This window comes from Physella acuta, unplaced genomic scaffold (assembly GCF_028476545.2).
Source record: "Physella acuta isolate Inbredline_101_S28 unplaced genomic scaffold, ASM2847654v3 ptg001079l, whole genome shotgun sequence".
Lineage (NCBI taxonomy): Eukaryota > Metazoa > Mollusca > Gastropoda > Physidae > Physella > Physella acuta.
Genome location: NW_026732596.1, coordinates 335,692 through 355,538, shown reverse-complemented (window position 1 = coordinate 355,538; position 19,847 = coordinate 335,692). Strand labels below are relative to the sequence as shown.

Here is a 19,847-nt window from a genome sequence, read left to right as displayed (position 1 = left end):
ATTTTAATGCTTTTAAAGTAACAGAATGACATTTAAATTTAAAAAATTTCTGGGCTGCTCATAGATATTATTTGCCATGTTTTTCTTCCACCAATCTTCATCTGTTTTAGCTAATTGTCTTTCTCAAGTAGCGTAGAGAAAAACTTCAGGGAGTGCAATGCCTAAACTATGTGCAAATGTGTCTTTCATTTAAATTTGAATACAATAGTTTTACACAATGTTATTCCACAATGGATGTAGCATTTTAGCAACCTCATGTGACACTGCTTTGTTATGAAGAGACGATCATTATCACAAATGAGATTGAATTTTGTGAGTTTCATAAAAGGAACTGATATGATGATGTAGGTAACCTTTCTTGTCAATAAGATTTGGGGTCGTCCATAAATGACATCCCTTGTAGGTGGGGGATGGGAGTTCCGTAATTATGAGACAGTGTATGATGAGGGGGAGGGTTTAGATGGTGTGAAGTCACACTTTTGCATTATAAAAAGCAATTTTAGAAAACGAGTTTTAGTCATTTTGCATTTTAGAAAACGGTTTTAATAAATTGTAATAAGAATTGATCAAAATACTCAATGTTGACAGTTCTGACAAAATTTTCGAAAAATATCGTTTTAAGAAAAATTCAACAGCAATTTTGAATGGGGGTTATAGGCTGAGGTGTGACGTTATTTTAGGTGTCTGGCTTTTTGTGACGTGTGATTGAGGGGAGGGGGGAGAGGTAAAAATTGTCAAAAAAAAAGTGACGTTATTTATGGATGACACCTCAGCCATCTTATGGACTAATGGAGAACTTAATACTTCATTGAATGAATATCTTATAATTCTGTTAGTAGTTTGGGGGCTGTCTCCATATCAAAGATTTCCATTTTATTCTACTTATAAGTATAGTAGCTTGTAGAAAATAAACAAGAGCAATCATTTTTTTAGAAATGTAATTAGAAATTTATTACGAAAAATTATGAAAGTCTTTGTTTTTTTTATTGAAAACAGATGTAGTAAAAAACAGTTTTCAATTATCTTTTATAAAATAACTTTTGATTTGATGTTAGTAAAAGGCATAATTTACAATAATGTATAAACATGCCAAACAAGTAACATAACACGTATTCATTTCTTTAGATGGCTCAAAAGTTCCTAAAAATAAATTTTTGTGGAAAGTGTTAAATAAATTTCTTAATATATCTACAAAGAAAAATTTCACTGATGTGTTCTAATATGTAAAAATAGTGCATAGTCTACTGTGTTGACTAGGATACAATTTTAATTTAGAAAATAATTTAGCTATTTAAAGAAAAACAATATAACAATAACAGAGTTATTTTGTTAACGTTTTATATGTAAAGTATTAATTGTTCCAAATACATAATAAGTAGTCAATGTTAATTCATATGAGTTACATTTACATTCTAACATGTGCTTATGATATAAAAAAATCCCAACCAAACAGGATGATAAAAAAGTTGCAAGATGAATAGCAAATAAACTAATGCAACAAATCAAAAGAATGGCAAACCTTGTGTGTTAAAAAAAAATTATAAACTCATTCAAGTAATGTGAAATGCTATTAAATAAAAAAAACCCCCATTAATTACTGGCATTTATAATTCTAATCAAAATGTTGTAAAAAATAAACATGTATGATGGTTATATATAATACTTGGTAAAATGATGTTAGAGAAAGTAAAGGTACTATTGTTAGATTATCTTAAGATGTTTTGTCATTTTATTTCAGTTAAATAAGGAATAATTTGTTTTAAATGCAGCCAATTAATTACTAAAAATGTAACATATTTTAAACCCTTTGTTCATTTCCTAAACGCTAAATATTTTAAATTAACAAATTGATTTCAATTGAAGAAGTATGCACCACACACCTTCAGAAAATGTAAGTTAAAAGTATATTGATGTTCTAACTGAAAGACATTTAGTTTCTATTTTAAGGAATCAATTGATAAATTTTGATTTTGGAATAAAATACAGAAAAATAACACAGTATATTGTACATCTTGGTTGGCAAATTAATTTGTTACCAGAAATAAATATTGGAAAAGTATGAGTAAAATATGTGCATAATACAAGTACAAATTTTTCTGTAGATTGAATGCATTATTGAAATGTATGCACATACAAACTCCCTGTGTAAAATTACAAATATTGTAATTTGTTGTGAATTTCAAAAGCTTAGTGTATATGCATATAAATATATATATATACATTCAAAACAGGTGATTATTGACATAGTGATTGAGACAGATTCTGTCTGATGGTACAATTAACACAGCTTTCAAATTCATCTGATGACAATCTAGCTGGCAGACTGATGATCAACTCATTTTTAAACAATAAATATTTTGGCTGATTAGCAATTGATTGTCCAGCGATGGATAAATAAATAGTCATTTAGCAGAACAACTTTCCCATAGTTGTAAAATTAAGATGTGAAAACAAAAAGAGGTATTGTTTAAATCCCCAATCTAAAACAATTTACTTTTTAAAATTAGCGAAATGTAAGTTAAAAAAATACATTATTTAAATAACAAATTTAACTCTTGTAAAGCACCTTATGAAATGAGGGAATTAACCAAGCTAAGATCTAAAAAAAATTAACAGAAATCAACATTGTATATTTTATACTATTTAAATGTGCAATAGTCTTAAAAACAATTACTTTAATGTTTAATATTACCATGTTTACTGTAGAATATTAGGTACACTGAAATTTAAAATAAAATTGTCTTCAGTTGAAGTAAACATCTACTTGTAGTACTACTTACTCAACATTTTAAATCGTTAATGATTACCCATAACAAATAAATAAAAACAGAAGCTTAAAAATTATGCTATTGATTTACTTTAGCAGCAAATGTTCACAAAGTGCAAACTGAAATATTTGAAACAATTTTTGAACATTGTGAATGAACTGTCAGCAGGCATCAGGGGGTGCTGAAACTGGACTGTTGGTACAGCTTGTTGTATCTCTGACTGTAAGGATTTGATGTGTAATTGTTCCAGTTTACAGGGAGTTTGATATCTCGAACTCCAAAATATCTGAATAAGTAAAAATAGGAATTTCTGTATATATACTTTTTATGCAAAACTTTCACAACTTGAGAACAAAATATAGCACCCTTTCGAACCTTACGGCCACAGTGGCAGGTAAAGTAGAGTTCACCTGTTTCAGTGACATGTGAAGGGATAGTGTGGTCAGCACTGTGCCCAACCACCTTTACATTCCCTGAATCAGGTGCCCATCAGCGTTGAGATGACTGAGAAATGACGTACAGATGAGACTTTCAATTTAGCAGTTGAACGCTCTACCATTCAAACACACCTCTCAACTTGGAGTTTTACAGCACAAACTTTAGAGTTTTAGAAATTTTGTTTTTAGCTCACCCCTGAGACTGCTGTTAAAGTGACCTGTTCTCAAAAATGCTCTATCATTCAACCGCACCATCCCTCACAACTTGGGGAATTTGATAACAAAGCCTTAAGAGTTTTAGAAAAAAAGATTCTCAGCTCACCCCTGAGACTGTTGTAACAAAACCTTTAGAGTTTTAGAATAAACTGGGAGTGATCTCCCCTAAACTTTCTTGAATATTCTTATATAACACTATGTGGGATGGCAACTCGAAATATAGACATGTTTTTTAATTACTTAAACTTTTGAAAATAGAATAGAATCTCGTAGAAAAAAGAATTGCGCTCCAAACGAACGCCAAAACAAAATGTATATAATAGTGAGGAATATTATTAGTACTTTATAAATTTACATGAGTTTTTTGAGAAATAGGAAAGAGTGTAAATTACTACTTCCGGTCAACAGAAATTACTCAAAATTTGATAGAAGGTAGAGGAGTAGATCTTTTACTTACATTTGAAATTTCATTTATCTATCTGAAATAGTACTCAAGTTATAGGCTTTTGAAAAAATTCAAAGTAGAAAAAGTACCACTTCCAGTTATCGGAAATTGCTTTAAAGTTGATATGGATCTACACTTTTGATAAAATACTTATATATGAAATTTCATCAACCTAGCTGTAACGGTACTCAAGTTATCATGTTTACAGACACACACATACACAGACATACGGACACGATTGCAAAAATATGTTTTTCCGACTCAGGGAGGTGTAAAACGTTGAGATTTGTAAACATTTTTTTTTGCACGATTACAAGACTTTCTCTACACTTCGTATATACGAGAAAGTAAAAAAGATTCTCAGCTCACCCATGAGACTGCTGTAAAAGTGACCTGTTCTCAAACTGCAGGCGGTGCTGCTGTGTCTGGTCTTGCTGTTCGTTGTTGACGCTTTGGTTCTTTGCCTCATCGGCAAACTTGTAAACTATAAGAAGGCAGTCTTTACAAAGCTGAACGATCCTTCGGCAGCAGTTCATCTCACTCTCTGCAATGTTCTCACTGCTTTTACTGAATATTGTCTCCCATGAATGGCTGCGAGTTTAGAAAAAGATAAAGAGTGCCAGATTTTTCAAAATGGTTAACACAAATGGAAACTAACATTACATTTTATTGTTGCCATTTTGAATATTTGTTTTGGTAAAAAAGCTGTTGAAAAAACTTATGTGGCGTACGTACAGCACCTCAGTATTAAAATAATATCCATCAATATTCAAGTAAAAATTTGCTCCTAATACTATAGCTAATAATAAAACTAAGAAGTATTGTTAACACCTAACATACACTTGATTAAAAAATAGTACTCTCAATTCTCAACTACAACTTAAAGATGATTGACAGTATAGCTGTGAATTAAATTCAAACTAAATCACCAGCTAAAGGTGAAATATTTTGTTGTGAATACATTGGATATAAAACAAATGTTTTGTTTCAGTCTGACTGTCACAATAAAAAATAATAAACAAACATTTCAGACTGACTCTCACAATATAAGATATCAAGCAAACATTTCAGACTTACTGGCCTGATGAGAAACAATTCCACAATCCTTGGCCATGACTCCAAAGCAAGCGGTTGAACACACGGCCGAATATCCTATTGAGTCGGAGGTTTTCAATGTCGGAAGTTCTCCAGACTCTCTGTAGTACAGCTCTCACATTGGTTTTCACTATATCTATAACCTGCATGTAAATTCATTGCTATATCTATATCCTGCATGTAAATTCATTGCTATATCTATATCCTGCATGTAAGTTCATTGCTATATCTATATCCTACATGTAAATTCATTGCTTAATCTATATCCTGCATGTCAATTCATTGCTTTATCTATAACCTGCATGTAAATTTATTTGATTTTTACTATATCTTTAATCTACACATATGATAAAATTCATTGTTTTTTACTATATAACTTTCTATATAAATTAAATTGTATTTATCAATGTTAAATTATTTGTTAAAGTGCATTATATCTATATTATTATTTATTGATATATATGTACATTATATTGAAATATATCTATATCACCAGTGGGTACATGTAAGAGGCATGAATCTACAATCTAATTGTGAAAGGTAAAAAATCACTTTCACACTTTCCATTTTTAAATAAATAAGGACTAATATTTCTATTGCATGTTGTTTTATATTTTTAAAAATAAAAGTTAACTTATGTAAAAATAAATAATATTTAATAAATAATCAATCCCAGTTATGAGTAGGCCTATTCATTTATATATAATTAGAAGTATTCAAAAACTGTTTACCTTTCTGCGTTTAATTGAATCTAATTTCACTAGCCAATAGGAAGCTATCCTTGGTTTATGAAATTTCCAATTTTCAGTCAACTGAAAAAAGATAAGAAATAAATTTAACCTTATTATTAAATTATAAAAATGAGATTTCTAAAATAGTGGACAATGTAATTCATTGAAAAAATTGTAATGCACACAACAGATATTTTAAAACTTGAAATTTTATGAAAATGTTGAATACATAATCATTGCTGCTATGTTAGATATACAATAAAATATATTAATTTATAACTCAAGCCGTTAACCTAAGCCAATAAACATAACATAACATTTTTCTTCTTCTTCTTCTTCGTTCTTAATTTTTGAATATGGTGGAGGATTCAGACAACAGGACCAACTTCGTGGACAAACCGGACTGTGGTTTCCAGTTTGTCAGGTGTCCCATATAGTTTTTCCCTGAGTGGGGTGGGCTGGGGCCAGTGTCTGCCTCTTGCCTGGCTATACAGAGTACAATCCTGGAGTACGTGCTCAGTGTTTTCCGGGGCCTTGCCACAAGGGCACATTTCGCTACACCCAACCTTCAGTTTTTTGTGCATGTGTTGATTTAGTCTGTTGTGGCCTGTTCTGAGTCGAAAGATTATGTATTGTTGTTTTCGTGTTAAATTGTAATAGCCGTCGTCTTTAATGTAGTGAGGGTGTGTGACAGACCACATTTGCGTTTGTTTGTTTTTAATTATTCTTTTTATTTCTTTTGGGTGTAGCGAAATTTCCGGTTGTGGTTTCTTTCCCCCAATTTTTGCCAGCTGGTCTGCGATCTCGTTACCCTGGATCTGGCAGTGGCCCGGGATCCACTGCAGCACAATTCTGCTGCAGGTATTTTTAAGCCTCTCTAGTGCTGTCATAAGTGTTTGGATATAGGACTCCGGATTTTGAAGGGATTGTAGGACTGATTTGGCATCTGTAAGGAATACAATCTGACTATTCGGTGATTCAGGGTGTTCTGACAGGAGGTTTGCTGCGTGTTCTAAAGCTTCTTTTTCTGCCCTAAAATTGTCGGATAGGCTGCCTGTGGCTATTGCCTTTTCCAGGCTTTCTCCGCTTGGCCATTCAATAAGTATGCCAGCCCCACCGTTTTTTGTGGCATCTTCAGCTGAGCCATCTGTGAAAACTCTAGTCCAGGTGTTGCTGGGGTACTGATCCTTAATGTGTTTATTTGTTATTTTCCTAAGTTCTTCTAGATCATAGTCAGATTTTTTTCCTATGGTGTCTATTGAGTCAATAATGGTTAAGTGACAGTGGGAGATCCAAGGCGGGGAGAGGTTTTGAGTTTTTATTGCTTCAGGAATGATATTTTCGATTTCATATTTCTTTTTCAGATTCTTTGCTTCTTTGATGAAACTTGTTCTTTGTAGTCTGGTTGATGGACTGGGTTTCTGGAGTTTTTGTTTTAGGTTATGGTTTTCCAGTGCCTCTAGCTTTGTGTATTGAGTGAGGATTTTTGATTCTCTTCTTTCTTCTATTGAGCTAAGAGCGGCTATTTCCTCCATAGCTTTTATGGGTGTTGTTTTCATGGCTCCTGTCATTATTCTCAATCCAATGTTCTGAACTTTGTCAATTTTGCTAATATTTGTTTTTGCTGCTGAGCCCCAAGCCGAAGCACCATATTCTAACGTAGGTCTCACATAGCTGGTGTAGGTTTTTTTCAGGATGTGGTGATTTGCTCCCCAGTCTGTTCCTGCCAGTTTCCTCATTAGATTAAGTCTTTTGATCCCATTACTTTGTGTGTTTTCTATTTGTTTTCTCCAGGTAAGTCGAGTGTCAAAAGTGACTCCTAGGTATTTGGGGTGGTCATTTTTTTCTAGCTCTTGGTTTTCTAGGGTAAGTTTCATTTTTTGATGTTTAGTTTATAAGGTGAAGATTGAATAAGTTGTTTTCTTGGTATTGATGGATAAGCCCCAGTTTTTGGTCCATTTGCCGAGCTTGTCAAGTGTTTCTTGAAGACGAAATTTTGAGGTACCAATATATTCCTCTGTGCTGATTAGTGAAAGGTCGTCTGCAAACATGCTTCTTTTTACTCTCCTTGGGATGTTTTCATTTAGGTCATTTATATAAATGAGGAAGAGAGTAGGAGACAAGACTCCTCCTTGAGGGACTCCATTTTTTATAGTTACTGTGTGACTTCTTTTTCCTTGCATGGAGACTGATGCTTTTCGGTTGCTTAGGTAACCTTTTATCCAGTTTAGCATGTTATGAGATACTTGATGGTTTATTAGTTTTAGAATTAAGCCTTGCTCCCAAACCTTGTCAAAGGCTTTTTCAAAGTCGACCCACACTATTGAGGTTGGTTTTTTTTCTTGAAAGCCATCTTCTATTTCCTGAGAAATGAAGGTGATTTGGTCTTCAGTAGATCTGCACTTCCTGAAGCCTGCCTGTTCGTCTGCTAGTAGATTGTTCGATTCTAGAAACCAGGTCAGTCTGTTGTTTACTACTCTTTCCATCAGTTTACAAACGCAGCTTGTTAAACTTATTGGGCGATAGCTATCGACTTTGTTCCTGGGTTTTCCTATTTTTAGAACAGGTATCATGATTGCTTTTTTCCAAATATTTGGGATTTTCCCAGATTTCCAGCTTGCATTAAATATTTGGAGCAGTTTTTTCTTAGCATTGGGGCCCAGGTGCATGAGCATATCATTTGAGATTTTGTCAGGGCCTGGAGCTTGCTTAAGTTTGAGGAGCTTCATTGCTTCTTCAAGCTCCTTCTTGCTAATTCGAGCTACCATTCCAGTGGAGGAGGGGGGAGAGACTTTCTGTAGTTTTTCTTTAACTTCAGTTTGATTTTTAACCTCTTCTACTCTTTGGTGGCTGATATTTATTTGTCCCACTTTGCTGAAGTGGGTTATAAATTCTTTTGCTGCATCCTTTTCTGTTTTGATCGTGTTTTCAATGTCGATGACTATGGGAGTAGCTCTGTTTTCTTCTTGGTTTAGCCTTTTTGCAATACTCCATAGTTTATGACCATCTCTATCTACATTGAGGTGTTCTGTTTTTTCTTGCCAGCTTTTCCTCAATGCAGTTAGATACTTTTTTCTAAAAACTGCGTTTGCTGATTTTAATTTTATGTTATTTTCTACAGTGGGATTATCTTCAACAATATTTCTAGCATCAATTGTCTCGTCATGGAGTATCTGGAGGTCTGGAGTCCAGTTTGGGATATAATTTTTCCTTGCTCCCCTTGGAATAGATTTTTTGGCTGCTAACAGAACTGCTTTTGAGAAGGCTGAGTATGACTTGTTCACCTGATTGGTTTTACAGTTTATTGGTCTTGTGTAGGAGTCTGTGAGGGAAGAGAAGAGCTCCCAATTAGCTTTTTTGTAGTTCCATCTAGGGCGGGGGTAGGCTTCAATTGGCCTGTTTGATGTTTCTATCTGGATCAGGATTGGTCGGTGGTCGCTAGTGACTAGTTGATCTGCAACTTCTCTTTTGCATTTTTTGGATATGCCATTAGTAGCAAAAGCTAGGTCGGGGGTAGACGTGGTTAACCAAGACCTTGAGTAAAAAGTTGGTTTGTCATCAGGTTTATTTAGAAGGATGACATAACATAACATAACATTTAACTCTAGACATTTTATAATCTTATGTAAGCACTTTACAACATTTCCCGCTGTCTGTAAAATGTGTCTGAACTTATTAACAAAATTTGACTAAAAAAAATAGGCAAGAAATTGTGAGAACTCAACTCTATACTACAAAATGTTGCACTAAAATTTTATACTGCGTGCAACTAGCCTGAACTCGCAAACAGAGATTTGACTGAAAAAAATTGGCAAGAAATTGTGAATTTTCCCCCACCTGATCCAGCATGTACTCTGCTTCCATATCTGACTTCCCTGGAAATTTAATTCTCATTTCATTCAGTGAGTCTAGCGTCTTCACCAACATCTCATTCTCCTGTTCATTCACAACTGGATTCAGCAAATTTTCATCCTGGACAAAATCAGAAGGCAAATCCATATTTTGAATTTTGTGTGTGTTTATTTATTATTTAGTAACATCAAGTGAGTAGATCTGATGTTGATGTTATATCAAAGAATGCAATGCTCACAAAGTAAACAACTTTGAATGATTAAAAAATATCCTTATAAAAGCTGATATGCAGCAGTTTTAGAACTTTTTAAAACTTGTTTAATGATAGCTTTGTTTATGAGACAGCATGGTCGGACAGTAAAGCTGAACCAAAAGTCTCAAGTTTAGATCTATGGTTTGAGTCCTTTAGAGCAGGGGTCTCCAAACTAAGGCCCGCGGGCCGCATCCGGCCCGCGAGGTCCTCTCATCAGGCCCTCGGAGATCTTTTTGTCCACGGAAAAAAATGTTTGTTGCAGGTGGGTGCGGAACAATGCCACCCCAATGATATACCTGGAAGAATCTCTGGCCCCCGAACTTATATTTGATAGTTAATGCGACCCTCGGGCTGAAAAGTTTGGAGACCCCTGCTTTAGAGGACCCTAAGTCCACCCAGTTCTGATGGGTTCCTGGTCTCACATAAAGTGAAAGTAAAAGTGGTTGGGTGTAGTATTACACTATCCCTTCATATGCGAAGGTCACAGAAACTGAGAAACATGTGAACCTCTACATCATCTGCCCCACCAGCTGATAGGTTTGAAAAGGTAAACTTTTATTCCATGTTTTATGGTGCAATTAAAGTAAAACTTCTTAACTCACATTTTCTTTCCACTGTCACTATTGGTTTGAATAAGGATCATTAACAGGACACAGCTTGTTAGCACTCCCTGTGTTCTCCCTCCTCCCCCCCCCCCCACTTACCTCACCTCATCTGATTGTGGCACAACAGTAAGCTTAAAACTGCTTCCAGCAAGCTACAAACTTCCTTGTGTCCCCCCCCCCCCTCACCCCAACTTACCACATATGATTGTAACACAACAGTTAGCGTATAAGTGTTCCAGACTGCTACATACATTCTTGTGTCCCCCCCCCTCACCCCAACTTACCACATATGATTGTAACACAACAGTCAGCGTATAAGTGTTTCAGTCAGACTGCTACATACTCCCTGAGTCCCGTCCCCCCCCCCCAACTTACCACATCTGATCGCTGCAGAGCAGTCAGCTTGTTAGTGCTCCCAGCCTTGTACATACTCCTAGCCGTGTGTTGGCCATACGTCGTCTGGCTCTGCGGACGCTGGGCAAACACGTTCTTGTTGCCTAGTTTAACCGGTTGGCCAGACGCCGGGCGGGAGTTCGGACTCCTGCTGTCCTTTCTCCCTCCCTGGGATCTGGTTCTTGAAGCAGACCGGGCTCGGAGATCGGCGGAGTTGGGGAAACTGGTATCACTGTCATAAATCTCTTCACCATCGTTGGTTGTAGGCACTGACTCAGGCATGCTCTGCAGAGGCTAAAAACAATATTTTTGTCATCAGCTACATGGTTAAAATACTTTATTATAAAGGTAAGTATTGTTATAATTACAAATTAACTTGGAAAAGCAGTCAAAGATGTTCTGCCATCTCAACTCTACAAATGTGAATTTAAACTTAACAATCCTTTAACAGTAGTAATTTTAAGAAAAATAGTGGGATGGGGGCAGAACATGCCTTTCAAACTTCATTAGCCATTCCGCACATCGATATAAAAATAAATCAGGAGTTAAAATGTGAGCTTCAATATTAAAAAAAGCTATTAAAGTGTGTGTAATAAATTCATAATTGGACTATAATCTTAGTTTTAAATTACTGTGTAAACTTTTTTGGACAAAAATTTTTTTTTGACATTTATTAAAAAAACTAACATGTAAATTAAATAAAAACAATCAGCAAGATATTCATTACAAAATTGGAAATAAGCTTCCAAGAGGTTGTAAGTTTGAATAAATTTTCCCACCTTTGGACCTCTAGGTGGTTTTCCTGCAGGATAAAGCCGAGACTCTTTCTCATCCAACTCACATTCAGCCAGCATGTCTAGGATGTCCTCTTCCTAAAACAAGGCACCACACCATCAGTTTTATACAAATTAAACTTTACTTAAAAATATATGGCTCCATAGTCTAATAGACCACTGGATGATTGTGTATTGCGAATCAGAGAGAATTTTTGTTTAGTGTACATATCTTTGTATTCATTTCTGCACAAACTACCACACACTTATTTTACACAGAGGCTCAAACTTATTGTAAACTGCTTTACATTGATTGTACATACCATATCATACATTTACACACTTCCACAAAACTTTGTACTTACTGTTGGTACACAATTTTTACCACTGCCTCTCAATTAATGTACATGCTACCTTGTACATATTGTAATACACCTGTCACACTTCCTCTAAATTGATGTACACATTACCATGTACCTGTTATTGTAGTACCACTCTAACTATGTACACACTACATAGTACACCTCTACCCCACTGTTTTAATGTACACACTACCTTGTACTTGTTATTGTAGTACACCTCTACCACTCCAACTATGTACACACTACATAGTACACCTCTACCCCACTGTTTTAATGTACAAACTACCTTGTACTTATTATTATAGTAAACCTTTACCACACTATGTACACACTACAAAGTACATCTCTACCACACTGTTTTAATGTATACACTACCTTGTACTTATTGTTGTAGTACACCTCTATCTCCTTCTGCATGCTGACACCTCTCCTGGAGAGAAAGGTAGAGAAGGTCTGGGCCATAATGTTACAATATCTTTCTTGTTTGGCTTTATCATCTGAAGGGAAGATCTTTTTGAACTGGCCAGAGTGCCGTCTTTCAAAATCTTCCTTGGCAGTCATTTTGCGCAAACGATTCAAGAGTTCTGTCTGTAGGAAATAGAACATGTTTATTTGTCATTAGCAGGTTAAAGAGAATCAAACAGTTACAGTTAAAGTAAATAATACTGACTAACTAAGAATAGTTTTAACTGATTGTAAAGTCACTGATGATTGATCAATGGGATGGAGGAAGTAAAGTTCATGGTAGAGTTCAGATTTAGTGCTTGAGTCCTTAGGACATCCCTAAGACCACTCAGCTCTAATAGGTGCATTAAAGCACATTAAGGAAATAAAAGTGACTGGACATAGTGCTGACCACACTATCCTTACAGGTGAATTCTACAAGGACTGTACAGTAGTGAAGTATTTGACTTTCTTCCACTAGAAATGTGTGACCAAATTGATCCTTACAAAGTCCTTACTAAGGAAAACAAAACATAATGTTAAAGTAAAGTAATGTTCCCTTTTTAAACCTGACATTACATGTGACAAGTGAAGTAGAGTACACCTGTTTTTGGTGACCTCAGAACATAAAGGGAGCACTATACCCAGCAGCCTTTACTTTCCCTAACATGAGTTAGGTGTTCGTCAGAGCTGGGTGGTCTCAGGGATATTATATTAAGTTTAACACAGATTTGAACTTGATACTTTTGAGTTAGAAGTCAAGAACTCTATCGCTAGGCCACGCCGTCCCATAAAACAAAATGTACTCACTTTAACTGATACTATAAACTGCAAAGTCTTAAATAGTAAACTTTATTTTCCTAAGAAGTATTAACATCAACAGCAAGATCAAGTTCCAACACCTACCAATTCTTCTTTCTTCTTCTCATTGTTCAACCTTTTCCTATCAAACTCAGAACAATCCTGTATATCAATTTTCCTACTGGATTTAAACAAACGTTTCTGTGCCTCTGCTTTTTGTGCTACTATATTACGACGTTTGTCACCAACTCTAAAGAACAAACATTTTCAAATTAATTGTATCACATGAATAATACAATATCAAAGAACAAACTATCAGATAAAATTATTTTAAAAAAAAAAGGTTGCTTGTTTTTGTAGTATAAGAATAAAATGGTATCATGGTAGTGATTTTTCTACATACAGTCTAGCAGCCAAGGCTACTAGCAAATAAGAAAAGAAAGTAATAACTAATGGTAAATTAATTTTATAAACATACTTCATATTTAAAAGCCAGATGGTAGCCAAGGATATATGCAAATACGAGAAAAAAAAATTGAAATAGATTTTAACAACATACTTCATATTTAGAAGCCTGATGGTGTCTTCCAACAAGGCTGATTTTATTTCCAAATCTAAATGTTCATCTGTGCCAAAACTTGGAGATCTATTAACCTGTAAACAAGGAAACAATTTTCAATTATTCTTCATTTCTGATTTACCAAAACTTGGAATAAGCTTCTGTTCAATTACTTAATAAAATCATTGTTTCAAAACTTTTTCAAATATATTTTTATAAACAAATATTGAAAAGAAAGTTTCTTTTATATTCTGAAAACTAACAAAATAATTTTTCTTATGTGTTATTTCTAACATAACATGCTTTTGAAATCTTTTCTTAAATTATATTAATTTTAAAGAATATTTTAAAACTTATTCAGCATAGTAGAGTTCAGTTTTCTTTCAAAACTAACGATCTATGGGGTCAAATGAAAGTGAGTTTATCAGTTTTCTGAGCATGGTGTAGGCAGAAAATATCTACAAAATAATCGTAAACTCCTTTAAATAATCATTAACTCCTTGATCTCACGTACCTCAAGCAACCAAGGCCTCAGCTTCCTATCAATCATTATATCAAACCCCAGAATTTCAAAGCAAACGCTATCACTGCCTGGTGACACCCCAGGCCGGCACATCCTGTACGCATGCAGCACATGCGGCTGAGCAACAAGCAGAGTGCGAACAATCATGTCAGAAATGTTGCGCCACAGCAGGCCGCCGTCTATGTCACTGCGCCGGAGGTACTCGTTGAAGTAGCGTATAGACCGCTTGCTGCCTGTGTCGTGTGCTGTATTTTTGTCATAGAATTCGCTCTGCTTATTCACTGAGTAGTTTGTCAAGTGCATAAAGAGGTGGTTCTGGAATTATGAATATTATCAGAGGTTTTAAGTAACTGATAAATTGTAGGTGATTTTAGTATGTATTGGTAATTAAAAGATGGTGTTGTTTATCAAATGAAAAGGGAATTCTAGAATTATTATTACACTTACAGGTAGCTACAAAATCGATAATATAATTATATAATTTTCAGGTGATTTTCATATTAATCATATAAGCCTAATTAAAATGAATTTCTTGTATTAATTAAATAAATATATGATTCCAGAATTAACTATGCCAAAACGGGTGAATGTAGAATAAGCAGTATAAACACAGGTATTCTAAAATTAATCATATTAAAAAAACCCGATTCCAGAATTTATCACACAATAAAACATGTTTTTAAAAATGTGCAGCAGACACTCACTATATTATTCTCATGTGGGATGAGATATTTTTCCGTGGCTAGCCTGACCAGGCCATCATTAAATAGGAAAATTCTAAGGGGGTCGCAAGATGTTATGAGCACATAGATCCTGAGATCGAATTTGTAGCCATCTAACAGCAAGGGCTTGTCGATGTATTCTTGTACCACAAAGTGCTCGGCGGGTGGAATTTTCTCAGCGTTTTTATACAAAGATATTCTGAAATGAGGATAAATGAATGTTAAATTGTTTACAGTATCTGTAACTTTTGTCATACAAATTACAACTCATTATAAGAAACCGAAATAAACAAAGTAGGAGAAGCAAATACTTTGTTATAAAACCTCAGAAATCAATGGATTGTTTGTCAACAGAGATATACATTTTTTTAAATCTAATCACTTTTTTCTGTACGGATGAAATATTCTGTTGTTTATAATATTGGTCTTGATTTCTAAAAGTTAGCCATAAAAAACATCATATGTGGGCAAACAGGAAAAAAAAATATGTATTAGATGTATTCCATGAACACTAATTAACAGGAGAAAAATAACATTCATTAGATGGGCATTATGAGCTTGAACATGCAGAAGAGAAAAACAAGTACTAATGTAATCCATGCACCCTAGCTAACAGAAGGAAAACTAATTACCCATGGCCCTGAGCACCATTTGCGGGTTTCACTATGTATGTTTTTGACTTCTTTTTCAGCTTCATTTCTTTTGCATAATTCTGTAGAACTGTGTAGTCTGTGGGGAGGATCCATGTCTTTGGAACAAAATTAAATTCGTCTGGCATGACTTTAGACATTCTGTGGATTAGAGGAACCAACGTAAATTTTAACAGTGGAGTTTTTGTGATCATTAAAACATTCTAGTGACATAACAGAAAACTGATCAAATCTTATATCAGGCTATAACAAATTAGGAAATGAATTCTATTTCTGGTAGGTTGTTCTGTTCCTTTCTTATAAATTAGAACTCAATACAACTTTTTTTTTTTTGAGTTTTTTACCCACCCCCTTTTCCAATTATAATAAATTTCTGCATTCTAAGCACATAAATATAAAAATTCAACTCTTGCTGAGGCAGTGTTAGTCTGAAGGTTCAATCAAGATATATCCATATATGAAAACTGGATAGGGACATATGGATTTTTGTTGTATTGCAAATTTACAAAGATATTGCTAATTTCTTTATTAGTTTTTTCGAGCAATTTTAAACTACATTAATAAAGGGGTGGAAGCAGGCACTGGAACTAAAAAGGTAGTAAACCAACAGCATGCAGATTATTTTTTTAGCCATAGTTACATTTTAACTCAACAGTCCCATAGCCTATAATGTAATACCTACTTCATCATATTTCTTGCCAGCGAATCTTTTCTCGTCACCTCAACCATTCCTGGGAAATGATTGATGTGTTGGTACGGTTTAAGCTCACTAATCTTATCTGGTGAAACGAATGTGTCATTCCATATCAGATAGCTGCCAGAAGAAATAATCAAGATTTAGATGAAATTTCTCAAAAATAATTCATTGGAATCAATATAGGAAATTATTAGCTTTGAAAAGATAAACAACAGAGAGACTAGAGTTTTAAAATTAATGCTTATTAACTTTTATTTTTTGGGCTAATTTAATAATAAAAATAAAAAATTAACAGTTTCCACTATATTTCTTTTAATAATTAAAAAAAAATAGTTCGCTATGCCCATTGTTTTAGAAAATTGTGCAACTATGAAATTTAAAAAATTTCAAACAAAAGACATAACAAATTGACTTACGAAGTCGGGTCATCATCTCTACTGATTGAGAAGCCAAACTTCTCAACCACATAACGAACTGAAGTTCATAAGAATATAAATATAAAATTATTTTTTATAGCCTAGTATCATGAAAAATAATACATCAAAATCAAACATAACCCAACTATTTAACAAAATACTAATCTATATATAACACTTGACTTAACAAATTATCCTTAGACATACCAGTATCATATATGTGAATATATGCAAACAAGGCTAATGATTTTAAAATATTTATCATAAGCCTATATTAAGCACCCTGAATCTAAAGTTTATTTGGTCAGTTTTAAAAAGAACAAAATTTAAAATTTTATACATTTAAAATTTTTGTAAGTGAAGCAGAACATGCAAGACTTTCATAAAATTCTTAGTCAGACAAATAGTTTTCAGGACATTTTCAAAAAAGCTCAATTTCAATCTAAATTAATTTCATCTAATGGATCTAATGGTTTCATTTTAAAAATATCTTTTAGGAATGAAACAAAACAAAATAAATTTGTTGTAATGGTTCCAATTTTCAAATAATCTATTTCATGACAGAAACAAATTAAAATAAATTACTCTTTCAACTATGAGCAGAAAGTAACTTTAGCTTAGGCAAGCACCTTACCAACTTCATATCTAGTTCCACTCAGATTAACTGAAATCAGGTCTTTGCGTTTCTGCTGTTTCTTATGAGGTATACAAGGCAATCCTTCGGCGTCATTTCCATAGCTTGAGTAATCCAGCGAATTATTAAAATCTGAATAGCGTGCACTTGGGGGATTTGATACGGCAGTGTGCTGGGCTAATCCTGTTTTGCTATGTAAGCTTAAAAATGACAACGATAAATCTGAAACAAAACAATATCATTTTTTTAACTTTGTTTTTCTAAATCTTATTTTTATTGGTAGATTTACAAATTATATCTTGTCATTTTTGTATTCTAAACCAAATTTGGGAATTGTTAACTGATTTCTAGGTTTGAGTCGCTTAATCCCAATAGTTGAGGCAAAGTGAATTTAAAGGGACATTCCTGGTTTCTTCTCTCTCAACTCCTACCCCCATCAATAAAAGAAACCATAATTTTGATAATAATGATAAGCCACTCAGATTTTCATAAGTGGACACACATACTACAAAGAAATAAAATGACTTGGAGATGAGGAATGACATAGGCAGAGGGGAAGATGATATCTGTTAGCTGTAAATTGAGTTAATGGACAGATGTAAATTGTAATGGCTATTATGCCCTGCTTAGAAATAAAGAATTAAATAGTTATTTAAACAAGACTGGTCATTAATGGTAAATTGTATGATTTTATGACTAACTCGTTTATAAAAGAGAAAATTCCAAGGTATGTGAGTAAAATTATCCACAATAAAATCCAGTTAAGTAAATATACTGACCTTTATCCATAGATGACAATGAAGTTAAAGACGTACTGTTCTTCATAATTTCCAGGCACCTCAGTGTCTCAAGCACACTCAATCAGGGCCTGCATGGATTTTTACCACTATCAACTGTAGATGTACTTAAAATTTAACAGAGAGAGATGAGCAGTCCTTCCCACTCTGTTTACTGAAAATAAAAGTAAAATCAACTTTTGTTAAAAAGTGACAAATTTAATTTTTTACAGCTTTAGTTTTGTAGTGGTTAACTGTGTTGTGCACAGAAGTTTGAAGTTTTTTTTTTGTGCGAGTTTCATTTTATAAGGAAAATAGTGTGACTTTCTGATATAAAACTACAAGTGTTAACAAGTGTGAATCATTACAATTTTCTTAAGCATGCAGTAATAAAAATAGCTGGAAAGTTATCTTGTGCATTGACCTAATCCAACGCATGGTTAAATAAACTAGGGGTAATTTGATATAGAAATAGGCCTACTGTAAAAACCAGATTTTCAGCATAGGTAGGACTATAGGCTAATCATATTTTGAGGCATTTAAATTTTAGTTCTCACATTTTCAGTTGAATGAAATTATTTTATTACAAATCAGTGAAATGGTAATGTATGCTGATGTTAAAAGTAAAATTATAGTAAAATGATATTTACTTTAAGTGATTTAGACTCAAAAAACTAAGTCGGTCTGTAAACTGCACTGATGCAAAGAGAGAGAATCAGAATTGAGGCATGTAGAATAATCCTTATATGAATTATAATGTAGATCTATGTTTGTAAATGTTAGTTTAAGTTTGTAATGTAATAAATTAAGTAATTCTTGTAGATCTAGATTCTCTAGATCAAGATTCTAGATCTCTAGTTTATGCACTAGATTCTGGATCTGACAAAAATATATCATTATCGAATAGGCCTATAGTAATATAGACTAGATCTAGAGATCTAGATCTAGATCTATCGAATGTAGTGTAGTTAAGTGTAGGTATCGGAATGTGAATTCAGAAGAATCAATCTGAAACAGAATCTTCGATTTTTTAAATTTTTGTTGAAGATTAACAAACACATTTTAAAATAGCACTAATGTCATTATATTTATTAAAAGAACAACATTATCCATATTTAAAAAAATATGTAATTATTAATTAACCGAAAATACTGTAAAACTCAATAAGAAATGTGAATGTAGTAGTTTTATACCCTGAGTAGACTGTAAAGACTGCCATCTTTGTTTGGTCACGTGACTATAAAGTACATGACAACCAGTCATCTAAATGATTGTTTTGGCGGCAACCAAAACATAGAGACACGGCGATCACATTTAGTTCAGCACATCTGAGATAAACTCACTTGTTAAACAAAAAGTTAACAAAAACTAGCTTACCAACGGACAGTTAAAATTTTGAAATAATGTTCCTTGCTGTAGTAAATATACCGAAATAGACAACCAGTTAATGGCCTGCGAGATTCAGTGGCGGAACTGGAAAAAAAGGGCCACCCCGCTAAAAAAATTTTTGGGCCCCATATATATATATATATATATATATATATATATATATATATATATATATATACATATATATACATATATATACATATATATAGGACCCTATATACGAAATACGAACATAGAATACTCAATACGGGCATGATCGAAATTTAAAAAAAAATTAAAATTCTTAGTCTTTATTTTTATTAAAAA

The 19,847-nt window shown here is 33.5% G+C and overlaps 1 protein-coding gene across 1 annotated transcript; it reads right to left on the bottom strand.

Annotated features, from left to right (window-relative positions):
- Positions 1–932: 932 nt before the first annotated feature.
- LOC131955563 (tubulin polyglutamylase TTLL7) lies at positions 933–19,430 on the bottom strand. Its single transcript, XM_059319727.1, has 18 exons — positions 19,346–19,430; positions 18,156–18,327; positions 17,377–17,598; positions 16,743–16,800; positions 16,312–16,443; positions 15,612–15,770; positions 14,962–15,178; positions 14,249–14,572; positions 13,735–13,829; positions 13,281–13,425; positions 12,306–12,518; positions 11,575–11,667; positions 10,778–11,089; positions 9,530–9,664; positions 5,693–5,773; positions 4,944–5,104; positions 4,236–4,457; positions 933–3,054 (listed from the first exon to the last, which is right to left on the bottom strand). The coding sequence occupies exons 2-18, from the start codon at positions 18,199–18,201 to the stop codon at positions 2,940–2,942; spliced, it is 2,730 nt and encodes a 909-aa protein (XP_059175710.1). The 5' UTR covers positions 18,202–18,327; positions 19,346–19,430; the 3' UTR covers positions 933–2,939.
- Positions 19,431–19,847: the final 417 nt, after the last annotated feature.